General features: G+C 45.3%; 1 protein-coding gene across 1 annotated transcript in view; it reads right to left on the bottom strand.

Moving 5' to 3' along the window:
* Positions 1-17,942, bottom strand: part of LRP6 (LDL receptor related protein 6) — a 167,922-nt gene that overhangs the window by 35,683 nt on the left and 114,297 nt on the right. Inside the window, exons 8-10 of the mRNA XM_019543869.1 lie at positions 12,795-13,011; positions 11,303-11,592; positions 9,061-9,287 (exon numbers count right to left, since the gene is read on the bottom strand). Coding sequence (XP_019399414.1) covers positions 9,061-9,287; positions 11,303-11,592; positions 12,795-13,011 — 734 coding nt within the window. The remainder of the gene's footprint in view (positions 1-9,060; positions 9,288-11,302; positions 11,593-12,794; positions 13,012-17,942) is intronic.

The raw sequence follows: 17,942 nt of genomic DNA, 5'->3' as shown, positions 1-17,942 counted from the left end.
CGTGGCTCTCCTCTGGACTCTCTCAAGCTTCTCCACATCCTTTTTGAATTGTGGAGCACAAAACTGGACGCAGTACTCCAGCTGCGGCCTCACCAAGGTTGAGTACAAGGGGAGAATGATGTCCCGGGATTTGCTTGAGAAGCATCTATGGATGCAAGCCAGCGTTTTGGTCGCTTTACTAGTCGCAGCACTGCATTGCAGGCTCATGTTCATCTTGTGGTTAATGATGACCCCCCAAGTCTCTTTCTTCCATAGTGCTAGCCAACATAGCATTGCCAAGCCTATAAGGATGCTGAAGGTTTTTCTTCCCAAGGTGGAGAACATTGCATTTTTCGGTGTTAAACACCATCAAGTTCTCGTCCGCCCATTTGCTGAGCCTGTCCAGGTCAGCCTGGATCACCCACCTATCATCTGGCATGGATGCTTTGCCCCAAAGTTTGGTGTCATCAGCTAACTTGGCCAGTCCGCTTCTGACTCCAATGTCCACATCATTAATAAAGATGTTGAACAATATGGGTCCAAGGACAGAACCTTGGGGGACCCCACTGGTCACAGGACACCATAATGAGTGACTTCCATCTATTACTACCCTCCAGGTCCGACCACGGAGCCAATTTTCCAGCCAGCGGGTCATGATGGGCTCAAGCCCACAATTGGCTAGTTTCGCCAAGAGGTGATCATGGGATATCAGATCGAAGGGTTTTTTGAAGTCAAGATATATGACATCAATCTCTTCTCCCTTGTCCAGGTGATACGTCACCTGGTCATAGAAGGAACTGAGATTGGTCAAGCAAGACCTACCCACAGCAAACCCGTGCTGGCTATCCCTTAGGATGTTGGCGTCGGCCAGTCCATTAAGGATGGCCTCTTTAATAAACTTTTCTAAGATCTTCCCCAGGATAGAAGTCAGGCTGATAGGCCTGTAGTTAGCCGGATCCACTTTCCTCCCTTTCTTGACGATCGGCACCACATTGGCCCTCTTCCAGTCTTCGGGCACTACACCAGAGTGCCAGGAGTTTTCAAAGATCCGTGCCAGGGGCTGGGCTATAATGTTCGCCAGCTCCTTGAGTATCCTGGGGTAAAGATTGTCAGCGTCGGCTGACTTGAAGGTATCCAGCTTTTCAAGTTGTTCCTTCATGAGGTCAGCATTAATGGAGGGTAGGGGATCTCCCTCACCCAGATCTCCCTGTCCTGTAGCAGGCATTGACATCCCATGGGACTGATGAAAGACTAACTCAAAGTACCCATTTAATAGGTTGGCTTTTTCCTGGGTGTCAGTTGTCAGTTGCCCCATCTGGTTCAGCAGGGGTCCAATGTTGCCCTCGCTTTTCCTCCGGCTCCCCACGTATCTGAAAAAGGACTTTTTATTGTCCTTGATGCTCGAAGCTAGTTGGATTTCAGTTGCAGCCTTGGCTTTCCTCATTTGCTCTCTGAGGGACCAGACCAATGCAGAATAATCCTCCTTGAAGGTGAATCCCATCCTCCATCCTTTGTAGGCCTTTCTTTTTAGACTCAGGAGGTCTGCTAGGTCCCTGGAGAGCCAGGTGGGCTGCTTTGTCCTCTTGCTGCCCCTCCTCTGAGATGAAATAGGCTTAGCTTGTGCATTGAGGATCACTCCCTTGAGGAGCAACCACTCTTCTTGAACTCCCCTCTCCCTGGGGTCACGGTCCCTTAGGGCCTCACTGACCAGCCTCCTGAGCTTGTTAAAGTCAGCTTTTCTGAAGTCAAGGACTTCTGTGTTGCTGACTGACTTGCCAGCTTTATGGTGGATGGTGAAGGTGATCAGTTCATGGTCGCTATCACCCAGGTTCCCATCAATTACTAGGTTGCCAATTAGGTCATCCCCAGTAGCCAGTACCAGGTCAAGCAGTGCTTTGCCTCTCATTGGCCCATAGACTTCTTGAGTCAGGTAGAGGTCATCCATGCACGAGAGGAAGCTTTGCAACTGCTCAGATTTTGCTGAGCGATCCTCTCACGAGATGTCCGGGTAACTGAAGTCACCCCATGACAACCATGCTCCTGGAGCATGAGGCCTCAGCCAGTTCCTGGGCGAACTCCTGGTCTAGCTCGGGACTTTGAGTGGGAGGTCTGTAGGCTCCCACCACTGTATCCCCTGTGCTGTGTTCCCCATGGATTTTAACCCAGAGGGTCTCCAGTCGTCCACCCTGGTCACCAAGATCAGCTTGCAGGGACGTGTAGCTTTCCTTAACACAGAGAGCTTCACCCCTGCCCCTTTTATCTACACGATCCCTCCTGTACAGGGTATAGCCATCAATACCCAGTCCAGTCATGGGTGGAGTCCCACCAGGTCTCCGTTTTCCATATGACATCATAATTATTTACATTGAGCAGGAGGACGAGCTCCTCCTGCTTGTTGCCCAAGCTCCTGGCATTTGTGTACAGGCACGCAAGTGTCCCTTTGGGGGCTCTTGCCTTGCCCACAGATTATGCCAGGGCTGGAGCAGGGGTGGGCTCCCTTAAGTGCCTTGGCCTGCTGGCTTTGCAAGGGTTGCTCAGCAGGCCAGCAGTGGCAGTCGTCCCCCCGGCCCCCAGCGGGCTTAGTTCGAAGCCCGGTGGAGCAGGTCAGCCAGTTTGGCTGAGAAAAGCCTCCTCCCCAGCAGAGAGAGGTGGAAACCATCTCTTCTCAGCAGCTCACCGCCTCTCTCGCCAAAGAGCGAGCTCTGGCCATGGAAACCAAAGCCTTCCCAATGATACCAGCACCACAGTCTTTGGTTGACTCCGTGGATCCTCCTAGCCCTCTTTAGCCCATACCCTGAGACTGGGAGGACCGTTGAGAACACCACCTGTTCCCCCAGACCTTTTAGCCCTGCTCCCAAATCCCTGTAGCACCTCATTACCCAGCTGGGAGCGCTCCAAGCTGTGTCACTGGTGCCCACATGAATAGGGAGCATAGGATAGGGGTCTGTGGGCTGGAGGAGCTTTGGGATCTTCTCCGCAATGTCCCGGATGCAGGCCCCTGGGAAGCAGCAGACTTCCCGGGCTAAGGGGTCAGGGCAGCAGATTCCCCCCTCATTCCCTCTCAGGATAGAGTCTCCCACAACAAACACCTTACATTCTGTCTTGGGGAGAGCGGGGGAGGTAGCTGCAGTTGGGCCTGTGTTGACTGCAGAAGCTGGCAACTAAGCAGGCTCTGCTGGAGCAGGAAAAGGTTACTAAGCTCCGGCGGGGCAAGGGCCTTGGTAGGGCCCTTCACCACCTTGGTCCATGCCCCTGACTGGACAGAGCGGGAGGTCCCAGAGTCCTGCTTTGTCCTGGAGGGAGACTGTGGTCTACCCTCCAGCTCCCGGGGGAGAAGGGCTTGGCAATAGGAGTCAATCTCCTGCTCACAGTCCCTGATGGCATGCAGCCTCTGGACTGTGGCCTGGAGCTCTTCCAGCTGGTGCGCCAGAGACCCCAAAAGGCAGCAGACCCCACACAGGGAGGTGGCCATGCTCCCGGGCCCCAGAGCCTGAAAAAGGGACAGGGAGCCCCCGCAGCCAAGAGCCAGGGGCTCCGTCTGCATGGAGCCCGGAACCATGGGCTCCATCTGGGTGGCGGTCTCTGAGGTGCCCGAGGGGGGTGCTGCAGAGCCCGAGGGGACCCTTGGGGGTGCGGCGCATGCCCATCCGTGTCATGCCTCTGGTAGGCTGGCTACGGCTGGGATTATCTACCCGGGGGGGGGGTTGCGGGCAGGGTCTTGGGCCCTCCTGTGCGAACTCTGTGCTAACTTACGTGCCAGCAGACAAGCGCACCTGTTTGTGCTGCCTGTTCACATGGCTCCCTGGTGGGCTGGGCCAAGTAGGGGCCTGCGTGGGGCTTGACTTGGCCTAGCTCCACTCAGCCACCTCCTCACTCAGGGGTTAACCCCCTCCCACCACAGGCCCCACTTGCCTCCAGCTGTGCTGGGGGTCAGCAGGGGAGCTCCACAACTGCTGGGGGGTCTTTGGGGGGCTTCAGGAGAGCAGGGGCACAGTGGGCTTTTACCCACATGTCTCTCACCACTCCGGAGCCTAACTGGGGCTTTTTTCACTGTTCAATAGCTTTATCAACAATCTGGAGGATGGGATGGAGTGCACGCTCAGCAAGTTTGCAGATGACACCAAGCTGGGAGTTGTAGTAGATATGCTGGAAAGTAGGGCTAGGATTCAAAGAAACCTAGACAAACTGGAGGACTGGACCAAAAGAAATCTCATGAGATCCAATAAGGACAAATGAAAAGTCCTGCATTTAGGATGGAACAATTCCATGCACTGGTACAGGCTGGGGACCAACTAACTAAGCTGCAGCTCTGCAGAAAAGGACTCTGGGGTTATAGTGGATAATAAGCTAAATATGAGCCAATAGCAGTAGAAGCGTTGCCAGTAAATCGAGGCAACTGATTCTTCCCCTGTATTCAGCACTGGTGAGGCCACCTCAGAAGTACTGTGTCTAGTTGGGCCCCCCACTACAGAAAGGATGTAGACAAACTGGAAAGAGACCAGAGGATAGCAATGAAAATAGTTAGGGGGCTGGAGCACATGACTTCTGAGGAGAGACTGAGGGAATTAGGCTTATTTAGTTTGGAGAAGAGAAAATTGAGGGGGGATTTAATAGAAGCCTTCAACTACTTGAGGGTGGTTCCAAAGAGGATGGAGTTAGACTGTCCTCAGTGGCGGCAGATGACAGAAAAGGAGCAATGGTCTTAAGTTGCAGCAAGAGAAGTTTACATTAGGTATCAGGAAAAACTCTCTCACTAGGAAGGTAATAAAGCACTGGAACAGGCTACCCAAAGAAGTTATGGACTCTACATCCTTGGAGGTTTTTAAGACCCAACTAGACAAAGTCTTGGCTGGAATGATCTAGCTGGGGATGGACCTGCTTTGAGCAGGAGGTTGAACTAGATGACCTCCTGATGTCCTTTTCAGCCCTAATTTTCTACGATTCTAAGACAAATACTTTAGAACTTCTTCCAAAATTTAAAAACAACATAGCTGTTCAATATTTGAGGAGAGCAGCTAGTTAAGTTAACACCTTTATCCCATGTCACAATCAGGTTCAAACAAACCTGTAAAGTCCTTTTAGCCTTTAGCCAACTTTTCTCCAGGTTGGGAAGAGCTACTTTACAGAATCAGAGAAAACAGGCTCCAAGGCAGGGCTAACTATAACTTATAACTAAGCAAATAGGAAAATATCTGCCTAACCTGCTCTAAAAATTGTCTAATGACAGGAACTCCACAACCTCTCCAGGTAATATATTCCAGTGCTCAACTACTTCAACAATCATAATGTTTTTATTTTGCCTAATGTCTAACCTAAATCTTCTTTGTTGCAGTTTGTTGCCATTATACTTTGTATTACTCCCTGTGGACATCACCTGTTAATGCTACACTTACTTATTTTCTAGTTGAGATAACCAAACACCCTATTCTCCAAATAAAATGCACTATGAACTTCCTTTCTGTTTGGGGAAGAATTTTTTTATCCACCACAGACATTTTCTTTTCTCTATTTTAGTTAGTCACTTATTCTTATATATTTGAAGACTGTTATGTCTCTTATCACAGTTTTCTCTTCCTTAAACTCAACAAACCCATTTTTTCAACCTTTCTTCACAGATTATGATTTCAAGAGCTCTACTAATTTCTATTACTCTTCTCTGCAGTCTCTCAAATAGATCCAGACCTTTCTTGAATTGGACCCATCATGGTCCAGGCCTTACTATTGCTGATAGGGTGGAAAGATTACGGTGCATGACTTCTGCACTATATTTCCATTTATACATCCCTGCCAGGGGCTGAGTTTTTTGCATGACAGGCTGACACTTGACTCACATTTAGTAGGTAATCTACTATATTTCCTAGATCCTTAATATGCAGAACCTCTGCAGATCAAGACTAATTAAATCTTCCTTTAGCCATCAGAAATGTCTAACAAACCTTCCCCCAATCATCTAGGCATGTGCTGGCTCTGCTTATTAACCATGCCAACATAGACTTGGGGGAGTGAAGGAGTTTGGCAGAAGGGGGGGGAGAAAAGGAAGAAAGGATACTGATTTATTCCAGGTTTAGCACTGGACTGAGGCCTTTCAGCACAAAAGGAAATAGAACTTAGCTAAGTTTTGGGACAGAGGACAGCTCTGCAGGATTTCTGAAAGCTCCCAATCATCACCCCTTTCTACCAGGCTCTATGCACAGAATGGTAAAACTACTCAGGATAAAAGACTCATACATTCCTAATGGCAAATAAGAATAAGTGAAGCACTATTCTCTGCAGACTTGCTAGCAGTGTTCAGAGACTCTCCAGTACACTTGCACAAGTTAATGCCTTAACCTCAGGCTCCTGAATCCAAGCTCCTAAGCAGCCTCTGTACAGCATACAGTTCAATTAAGTCCTGCTACACCAGTGTGTATCACAGTTTTTTGTGCACTGCCAGCAGAAGGGCATTGTACCAGGGAGCCGGAGGGTACAAATGGTAAATACATCTAACTTAGAGTAGGCCTATCCTGCACTCACTGCTGTGACCACAGCATAGGACAGACATGACTGAGTTACTTTAAGACAACTCTGCAACAGGCTGACCTGGCTGTGCGGGGGCTGGCAGCTAGAAAGCAGGCTAACAGCTAGTAAGCCAGCTGCCAGAAAGCAAGCAGACCAGCAGCCATGCAGATAGAGGCTACCCCAGAGGATAGCAGCAGGACAGTAAGCTGCATTAGGGCAGGTGTCTAGGCAGTCTAGCAACAAAGGGCTGCAGGCAGCTGAGCTAAAATGCTGCATGGAAATGAAAACCCCTGCAAGTGGCTGGAAAGCCACCTAACAGGAAGGGGCAGGGCTTAGGAGGCATATAAGGTGAGTCCCTGAGACCCAGGGACCAGCCTGGCCCTGCAGGTGGCAGGGAAAGGGGCTTCTGAGTAGGATGGCTGCAGGAGAGTAGCTAATACCTGAGCTGCCCTGGAACCTGCAAGGAAGGAATGTATAGCCTCCAATGAAGCATGACCCAGTAAGGGGAGAATTTTCACATACAGCCAGCAGGCTTGTGTTTATGTTTACACCCAGTATGGGGAGGCTTTTGTTATAGGGCTGGCAGGCTTGTGTTCATGTTTGGATTATACTGGTGGACTAAAAGCCATTATAAGGGGTGATGAGGAGGTCACAGTGGAGCTCCTGAAGAGTGCACTGCAGTTCAAGCCACAGGGGTGCCCGACGAGGAACGTGGGTGTTTTTAGTTCCTCCACGGCCCAGGGCAAGATGCTGACAGGTGGAAACCTAGAGTGTTGAAAGCCTGAGCTAGAAAAGAGAACAGAAGCAGCGTGAAGCCAGGAAGGCTAGGGCTGGAGCCCAGGAGAGGTGAAAGCCAAGGCCAGAGGCCCATAGCCTGGGAGGGGCAAAAGCCAAGGCCAGTGGCCTGGAGCCAAGGATGGGTGAAAGCCAGGGCCAGGGGTCCAGAGCCCGGAGCCCAGGACAGGTGAAAACTAAGGCCAAGGGCCACAGCCCAGGAGGGGCGAGACAGGGGAGGGGTCCCAGGAGCTGAGATCCAAAACAGTGGGCCTTGGGCTATGGGCCCAGTTAGAAAAAAGAGGCAGAAGCTGGGAAGGTTAAGGCTCCAACAAGGGCATAGAGGAAAGGCCTGACACTACAATTAACCAGTAACATCTGTGAGACATGGGCATGGCTTTAGGGGTGGAAGGAGGCCATGAACAGTCCTTAAGGCAACCAGTGTGCTAGAACACAGATAGGGCTGGAAGGGCACCACTTAGCCCCTAAGGGGCAGGACAGGGATTGGCTGGGTTCAGGAGGGACTCAATATCTGATAATAAGCAAAGGCTCACTCTGGGACCCTGGAGCAGCCTCCCTTTTCATAATCAAATTATTCCAACAAATGTGTGGCAGGTGAGAGGAAAGAGGAGTTACCCTAGGAGCCAGAGCAGCGCAGAAGCTACGTGGCCATCAGGGGGTGTCATGCTGCCAGGGACTAATCCTGTTACAGGCACAGAAGTATAGTACTAAATTCTCTATATTGCTGTAGCTCCTGCTATAGCAAGGGTTTTCAGCCTTTTTTGGTTGGTGTACCCCTGGCAGCCAGTTATGAAGCAGGGAGTCCCCCAGTGGCAGAGTGCGGGGGGGGGGGGCAATATCTCCTAGGGGCATAAAACCAGAATTGCCAGTGGCACATGTCAGTGAAAAGCAAAAGAGAAGTGCTGGCTGTGCCCCCCTGTGCCGCTGCCACATACCCTCTGGGACCTTCCCAAGTACCCCCAGGGGTATGTGTACACCTGGTTGACAACCTCTGTGCTATAGCACTGGAAACTAAGAATTTAGAATATCTAAAAATCAGACCTTTAGCTTCTGTGTCTTGTTTTTCCCACCTGTAAAATATGTGCAATACATAACTAGCACACCTCCTATGGGTCTTTGCCAGAAATAAATTAGTTAAGGCTTGTAAAGTATTTCAAAGGCTTCAAGGGATATGCAGATATTAAATACTACAGGTTTTCTCCTTTGTTTGTACAATACATTTACTGGGAACAAGTCCATTTCTCAACATTTCATCCTGGAGCACAGAACTAACTCTCTTGTTAAGAAATACAGTATGTCACTTTTTGGATAAATGGGATGTACTATTTCCCTCCCAACCAAACATACTCCTTCCCTGCAAAGATCTTTTATACTCAAGCAAATGAGCTTCTCTTCTTCCTTCAAAAGCAGACTATGTCATACCCCTTCACAGCATCATGACCTGTGCTGAAGCTCCATTTTAAAAGGAATAACTGTTTTCTTTTCAAAGCTACAAAACTTTTCTAATTAACAAATTCCATAAACTTAAAGCTAACTTCATTGTATGATTAATTAAAAAACTAAATAAAAATTGCTTTCTAATGAGCATCTCTGATTTTTCAAGACATGAGGAATCTATTTCTAGAATCTTCTTCTCAACTTTCTCCAGATTCCAAATTCCTAGGTTCAATTCCCCAGCTGGATTCTCTCAGGACTTGCATGTGGGTACTTCCTTAACACGCCCTACAGAGAATATTCATGCATTATTTTTAAAATGTTCACAAGCACAGGATTAAGTCAGTGAGTTACCCCTCAGCAGGGTCCAATGCCAGTGCCCGGGGACTGTCCAGGTCCTTCCACACCAGCACTTGGCGATGCTGCCCATCCAGTTTTGACACTTCTATGCGATTTGTTCCGGTATCGGCCCAGTACAGGTTCTTCCCTAGCCAGTCAACTGCCATGCCTTCAGGGTAGTCCAACCCGAACTCCACCACATGTTCCAGTGCGCTGCCATTCATGAATGCCCTGCTGATAGTCTGTGGAGATGCAAGGGTTCATAGAAACTTTACCAGTCAGTCGCTGGGTCTGAATTTAAAAGCCTGCAGACTTCAAGCATGTTGCAGGAAAGAGGATCACACAATATGCTACATATTTGCTCAGTGAACAATGCTTCTATTCAGAAGCAATGACTTGCTATACTCCATGAAAATATTGTGTCAATCACAATGGCATTTCACTGGGAAGTAAATGGCGTGACTTTAGCCTGGTTCAATTAAGCAATCTACATGGTAAAGTGACATTAACAATTCACTGCCAGCTTTGAGGGGAGATTATTTTGGCTCTTCCAGGCCTATACAAGAGCTTGTGCGCTACACTACGCAGCAATATTTTATAACATCATAAAGAGAAGGTTAAGCACAGCTCACTAAGAAGGAGAAAACAGAATGGCCAAAAAGTCAATTACCTCTGTAATGCTTGTGCTTCAGTTTAGAAAGAAAACACTTAATTTAAATTAAATTCCCACTGTGGAGAATTTCTCCTTTTTCTTTTAATCACTATTGGTATCATAAATTTTTTTTTTTTTTTTTTTTTTACAATAGATATATAATGTTATATCCCAGTTCCACTGTTCTTTATTGTTGTTTTACACTGACTGTCTAGAAGCTTTAAAATAACATCACTGATAGGCAAAGAAATACTACTTTGTTTTGTCAGATACTAGTTTCCTCCTTGCTGCCCTAAACCCTTACTCACTCTTCAAACAGCACAGAAGTTGCCACAAAGTTCTATTTTACCAGGTTTCAAGCCCGAGTGCTTACCTCCAGTGTCAAAGGAATGGAAGGCACAGAATGGAAACTGGTGACACTCAAGTGTCCATCTACACTGCCCCATAAAACAGAGCTGAGGATCCAGGTTTATTTTTTCATTTCAATCACATTTCAAATTAAAACCAGGAGGGCTGGCCAAACCTCTTGGAAAAACTTTTTAAAAAGCTATTATATGAACCTGTATGTACATAACTAAGCCATGAAGAGCAGAATACCACAGACTATTATTTGGATTAGCTTCAACATGACTACAAAATTATTACTTTATTTAAAAAAAATTATCTAGCCTAAAAACTTCTAACTAAATTTGCTGCCCACAAATATGAGACTGTAAGAGGCATGCTACAGTCAGACAGTTCCTAAGTTTCTACATCAGTCTCCCAAACTCACTGATATTTTAGTCTATATCTTTTTTAGGCTAGCCTGTAGTTTTCACCATATTATGACTGTTATGAGGTAGCCTCCTGCCTAAATGATACTCAGGTGAGATTAATAAACCTCCTTTTACTCCTGACAGAAAGCATATTTGCCACCACAATGTATTTGTCCTCCAAATCTCCCTCAAACTACGGTTTTGCTTAGGGTTCAGTTTTCCACCAAATACTAACTTTTACCATTACTAATCATTTTTGTGTATGAAAATGTACACTACTGGTTTAAAAATAATGTGCGTCAATCACCGCCCCCCCCCCCCCACACACACACTTTACTATGGAAATAAAATGAATGACAATGTGCACTGGACCAAAAACCTTTCCATCTGAACTAGATTTCTGCAAAATTTTATATGTATTAGTCAATTCTTAAACTGGAGTAAGGGTGCTCAACCCCTAGCCCACAGGACGCCCCAGTGATACAGAAATTTTATGGTGGGGGAGTGATGGTTATTAACATGGCCACTGCTCCCCACAGCCAAATTTCCTAGCCCTGCGGGCCAGATGATATGGCTCTGTGCCTGGGATCCAGCTGGTATGTGCAGGGCTGGGTTGGGGTGGTGGGCCTAATTGCACACGTGGGGCATAGGCCAGATCTGGTGTGATATTGTGACTGAGCCCTGGCCCTGCATGAGCTGGGCCAGATGCAACCCATGGACCAACCCTGCACCACTCGTCCTGCTTATGGGGCCAAAAGACTGGGCACCAACGAACTAGAGGGTTTGAAGATCCCAACAAAAAAAGGACTTTATATCCAATACCAAACAAACCAAAAATTCTTTCTTTCACCTTCAGTGAGATGTCTGTCCAGTAAATACGATTGTCTGTCACATCAAAATCCAAGGCAGATGCTTCCTTGACTCCAGTAAGTGGGATGGCAACATTGTTGTTATTGGTTTCCAAAGAGATTCTCCTGATATCTGCTCTCCGTGAAAACAGTAGGAAAGCTTCTGGGACAATGCATGTCTTCATGTCACTTATGAGTTCTAAGCCTATGGGGCAGGCACACCGAAGTCCCTGTGGTCTGTATAGGCAGAGATGGCTGCAACCACCATTATCATCTGCACAAGGGTTTGTACCTAATCACATAGCATAAGAAAAGAAAAAGAATTATTTGACTCCGGCTTCATTTTCAAGAGTATCTCTGTAATTGCCACAGAAATCAGGAAAGTAAAAAATAATTTAAATATAAATAAATAGGCTGCATCTGTTTTTTCACCTTGTAACCTCTGTAGGATTAATTTATTTTTGTTGTGACCTTAACAATCTTTTGGATGATATTCCTTTTACCATAGTTTTGAATTTTAGCACTTTTCTTTCTTCACCCTGTGTAAATGAATTAATTAAAACTGAAAAGGAATAGGGCTGACAGCAGGAAAGCCTGATAGTCTTCATTTCCAGCATAAGCTTTGCATGAACAAGAGTAGCACAGTTTTTACACAGTACTATCCCACGGCTCTGTGCCTGTGGCTGGCATGCGCATGGCTGCATGGGGGTGGTAAGCCTGATTACTCATGGGGGGGCTGAGGCCAAATCTCTCGCATGAGCTGGATCAAGCCCATGGACGAGATCTAACCCACAGACCAGTGCACATACTTCAGCTTTATCTTATTAGGATTACCTTGAGGCTCAAAAAAGCTTCAGGCTTTATGACCACTTAAACTATCACTTCAGACTGCTAACAAAGCAACTCCTTGTCACAAGTGTGCACAAGGGTTCGTGCATATTATAGAAACATTTCTATTAACAAGTGTACTGATAACACTCAATTCATTTGGTACAGACTAGTATGAAAGACAGCTTCATTTAAACACACCTGACCTAGGCTAGGCCTATCCTGCACTCGCTGCTGTTACCACAGCATAGGACAGACATACCTGAGCTAGCTTGAAACTAGCTAGCTCAGGTATTAATAAATGTTTATGTTTGGATTATGCCACAGTGGCAGAGCTTAGAAAAGTCTACACAACTTGACCAAAACAAAATGTAATACTTGGGCAGTTAGCCACATGCAGCCATGACTTGATTGTAACAGACGGAATTAGTCAAAATCTAAACAAGTTGATAACCATGCATAAATAACCTAGATATCAAGTGCTCAAAGCCAATAAAGAGTATTGCTGTTGTTTTACAAATTCTTGCCAGCACTGTTAAATACTTTCTTGAGATCCTTTCTTGTGGGTTGGTGGAGTGTATCCAGACCTGGAAAGAAAAATGGTTTCCCCATACAGATGCTCAAGAAGCTCATTTTCCCCTTTTTTGTGATTTTTCACTCACTCACCAATGATCTGATGGACATTTGTGGCTTTCAGACCCATTAGATCAGGTAGCTGGTCTATGATGATTTCCCTTTCTGCTGTACGCTTATGCACTCGCTCAATGCTGCGTCTTTGCCAATCTGTCCAATAAACATAGTCTCCCAACAAAGTGAATCCGAAGATGTGAGGCAACTTGTCCTCCACCAGAACCCTCCTACCAGTGCCATCTGAATTCATGACCTGCGCATACACATAATAGCAGGGACACTGGGATGAGAAGCTGCCCAAATACATGCAGAATAATTTATTTATATATAATCTCATGATTAACAACTACATTAAGCATTACATATTTAATTTTTATGACTAAATGAAGAATAAGAGTAACTGAAACTCTACTAAACTAGATACAGAATAATCAAAGACAGACTTTTGGCAAAGTGTTCATCACTCTCAAATCCACACAGGCCCCTTTGTGTCTAATGATATCTGCATAAATGAAATCCAGGTAAGGAGACTGCAAGGTGGGGTTCCAATTTAGCAAGTCCTGGAATATTTCTTTTGTGGTCCAACCCTGGGCATATCTTTAATAGGTAAAGCCTACCACTTTCCTTATCTCCCTTCCTGCAATAACTTGATTGCTTCACTTTTAAATGGGAGGCAGTGCAGTTTGGAGGAATGATGACAAATTTAAAAGTGGGGATGTCCTTCATTTTAAATTGGTTTACTATACAGTAGTCAAGATCCCTTTCAAGACAACTTCATCCAGACTGGGACTGACGATAAAAAGGTGATAACTCTAGGTATCAGAGGATCTGTATCAAGAACCACATTTGCAGTCCTGACAACTATACTCTATATCTTCTGTACCTGAAAGGTCATGAATAGGCAGTGCACCATCCTGTAGCTTCAATCAAAACACTTTAATTTGCATTTTTAGTTTCCCTTCCTGATAAAATTGGGTAAATATTACCTTCCTCAAAAGAGCATTGTAAGGATTAATGAATATACTTACCACAGTCAAATATACTACAACACTGTATAAATGCCAAGTATGACTATTTAAATTATTAAAGGGATGTCAGGTGAAGGAAATAACACTTTTAAAAGAAGATGTTTCTAAATTAACATAACACTAAAGTTACAATGAGTACACATCATAATTATGTGATGCTGAGATTTCATGAGCCCTAAACAATGTGTGAGGAGAGATCACTTCTGAATTGTACTACACTCATCCTATGTGTTCGTTCAGAATAAAAAGAAATGTTTTAAGAAAGCCTTTTCCTTTACCTTGCCGGCAAAAAATGAATAACGCAAAATCCAATAGCATTCATAAAGTGAGTATGAATGTATTAAAATATCTAGATAGAAGATTGCAACATGTCAGGAAGCTCCTTCTGGAAGCTAGCATTACCCAAGAGATTGTGATGCAATGTCTTTGTTTAGAGAGGTCTGAGAGTGGGAAAAAAAGAAACTTTAGAAACATATTAACATACCATTTTTAAATCTTGGTACCCCTCCCTTTCTTTCTTATGGTTATCTAGACCAGTGGTTCCCAACCTTTTTTATACTGCAGACTGGCAAACATATTTAAATTTAATTTACATGTTTAAAATTAAATTTACGCATTTAAATTTAATTTTTACATGGTGGGGGGGTGCGAGGGTTGGATCAGGTTGGGGTACCATAGCCATGGGCACCAGGGAACCCTGCAGGGGAGGGGGCTGCACAGGCAGTGGACCGGGGGACCCTAATGGAGCTGCCCAGGAAGAAGGGGCTCTGCTGCCTTCCCAGGGAACAACCAGAGTAGCCACCTCCCTGCCCTCCACCTCAGGCATTTCCCTGCCCGCATTCTCCTGCTCCCAGCCATGGGCAGGGCTGGGGGTCCTGCCCGGCCCAGCGTGGGCCCTGGTACCTCCAGCGTGGGCAGTGCCTCACCAGGCGCAGTGGGAGTGGGACAAGGCACAAAGAGCTGGCTGCCTCCCTCCCAGGGCTGCCCCGCCGCCCAGCTTTAACCCTGCATGTGACTGCTGGCAGCCTGGCAGCCAACCCTTTGTGGCCCAGTGACTGGGAACCTCTAATCTAGAGCAGTGGTTCTCAATCTTTTCAGACTCAAGGCACTCCTTGTCTGACTCGAGGTACCCCTCCATAACTTTTGTGAACTGAGCAGCACCCCATTCCAAAATCTCATTATTACAGGGCTTACCTCCAGGCAGAGGGGGCAAGCAGTGGAGGTGGGGGAACAGCTAGGCAGGGAGTGGCTTGGCCTGCCCTTGTCTGCTTATCTCCTTACACATGAAGCCAGAACTCATCTGTTCATCTCCTGCCACCTCCCTTATCTCTTCACACTTCCAGCCTCATCCTTCAAAAGATCTAGGGGCACGGGTACCCTGGCTGAGAATCACTAGTCTAGAGGCTTAGCATTTCCCATCTTCTCCACCTCAACCCAAAGACCTCTGTAACAACAATGGCCAGGATCTATCAATGCCAACACGCTTGCCTGAAGGGACACTTGTGGTTAGGATTTACTAGCACTTAGTGATAAGCAAGGCCCAAGATGGTATCAGATGGCAGGGAAAGGAAAAGCAAAATGAGGATTCAAACCCAAGGATGTTTGTGGGTGATATTTTATATTGCTTGTTGCATATTTTCTGAACCATCATAGCTACAATATCACTCCAACATGATTTAAACCCAAGTCTTTCTTGGTACAGGGCAGAATCTGCTAAAATCATGCCAAAATCGCCACATGCAATTTTTTTCTGCTCAGAAGTATTTATGTTGCAACTGGTTTTATTCAATTTTATCCAGCCAGCAAGCCCTCCCTTCATGAACAGAACTGTTATAAAAAAACGACAAGTTTTGTATATTCACTAGCTTCCAACGGGCTCCCGGTCTTCTTTAAGGAAACTTCAAACTTATTCTGTAAAATGGTTATGTAAAAAGGTTCTTTAGACTGTTAGCATATATTGTAGATTTATACATGTGTGCATATGCGTCAACAAAATCATTCTGCTTTGGAAGATTTATTTTGCTTTTTTTTTAAAAGTATAACAAGCACACTTTTCTAGACTTAGTTTTGTATTATGGCACATACAACATCCTTGATCTGCGCCTTATGCTTGTCACATTGTCTTCCAATTCCAAATCATTTTACTGGACTCAAGGCCCAGTAAAAATTCCAATTTTTTGCACCTTCTTCCAAAAGCAGCTCAGTTATTCCACTTGCATTTCAGAAGTTTTCAGTACCTGTAGACTCTGTCTCTCAAGCTCTAGCTGTCTGGCTCCCCTGCATTCTGTTGTGACAAATGAGGTTCCTAAACAAAAGACTGACACTGAACTGAAGAACCATGAAGTGGCTCTAAAAAATGTGCTGAAGGTAAGTTGTAGAAAAACAAAGGAATCGTTCTGCTGAAGCTCCCAGTCCCTTAATCTATTCAAGTTCCTTAATCATCAGTGTGCTTTTAAAAAAAACAAACAATAATCTACGGGGTAAAGACAGTACCTCCCAGGCTCAAATAAAACTCATCACCTCCATTTTATTTTACCACCATCTTGCTGACCTTCACAGTTCTCCTAAATCTCTGTTCTTACTTCATCTTTCCTCCTTAAACCAAAAAGAGAAGAGCTATTTGTAACTGTGTGGGGCACATGGCAAATGAGGGAGGGACAGGCAGCCCAGGAAAAGATACACGGAGAAGAGAACAAAGAAGTAAACTGGGCAGAGAGTAGAGAAAAGCAGAAAGCAGAGCAGCAGATCGGTCAGGGAAATGGGATTAGACTGGCACTTGGGAAGGGTGTGGGCTAATTTGGGACCTGTTTGCAAAAAGATTGTCCCTTCACCAATGGTTTATAATATTAACATTTGTCCATTAGGAGCTGGAGTGTAAGCAACAACTTATATCATATGAACTGAACTGTCACAGGGCAACATGTTGTCCCATACTGACCTCAGCTAATTTCAAGAAGTTTTAAAAATATCCCTATCTGTAGTTCACAAAACAAACATGAACCAGCATGAAGCATGAAACAAAACAGCATGGGATGCAGGGATGATGCATATAACCTTCACAAAGGGAGACTACAACCCTAATCAATTCATTCCAGAGGATTTTAACATACTATCTTCCCTACTGTGAAATTCAGGTAACAAGTCCCAGCTGAGTTTCCTTACATATGAACTATCCTACTGCACCCCAAAATGGATTAGCCAGTCAAAATGACAACTAGCATCTCTGAATCCCTGTTTGAGGAGTTCACCTTCTAATATGAGCCAGTGCCTCCAGTGACGTGTGCTGCTTTAACCACAGTGTGGTGTGAATTTCGCGTTTTGAGGCCATTTAAAATACTGTAAACCCACAGCGAGAATACAGACTACAATAGGAAACAGATGTAGCTTAACCACAAACACTACCTTTACTGTAAAGGCAACTAGTTCCATGCAAAAAAAAATGCCACAAAACAAAACAAAATAAAACGTGCACAAGGTTTTTTTTTACAATTAGTTAAACAAAGTAATATATCACTTCAAAACTTCAGCCTCATAACAATGCAGCTCATAAAGCTGCTGCATTTGGCGGCCAGCATGGATACAATACACAGCTTACTATCTTGGAGTATTGTTTCCATCCAAAAAATGGAATTTTGCATGATAATTTGATGAAGGTCTCAATTGTGCCAAATATTCTGGATTTAATTCACATCTGAATGTCAGTAATAAAAAGCTTTAAGTAGTCAGATGTTGTGACTTTTCATTTTTGACAATGCATAGTTTGAATATGAGCTAGCTGATAACTGACATTTGAGTAGCAGTCTCAGTCGAGTCACGTTCCCACACCTATTTCATCAGTGAAGTTCCATTCAGTTCTGATTAGAAGAGAAATGTTTTGCAAATCATTACCAAAGAGCACTGGCAGAACTCTCTGTGGGCTCAAGACGAAAGTAACAAAGTATGCAACAAGTTGAGACTGTAGAGTATTAACACAGCTGCCTGAAAGACAAGACCTGGGAAAGCAGAAAGCATCACATCTGAGCACCGATAAACATTCATGGAGCTACAAGTCTCCAAACATCTGTCCAGACTGTGCCACATTTAAACTATCAGACTTACCACTGTGAGCACAGCTATCAGACTTACTTCCATGAACACAACAAAATTTCATTAGACA

This window comes from Crocodylus porosus, unplaced genomic scaffold, assembly GCF_001723895.1.
Source record: "Crocodylus porosus isolate Cpor-Errol unplaced genomic scaffold, CroPor_comp1, whole genome shotgun sequence".
Classification (NCBI taxonomy): domain Eukaryota; kingdom Metazoa; phylum Chordata; order Crocodylia; family Crocodylidae; genus Crocodylus; species Crocodylus porosus.
The sequence above is the reverse complement of the archived record's forward strand: the minus strand, read 5'-3'. Positions and strand labels throughout refer to the sequence as shown.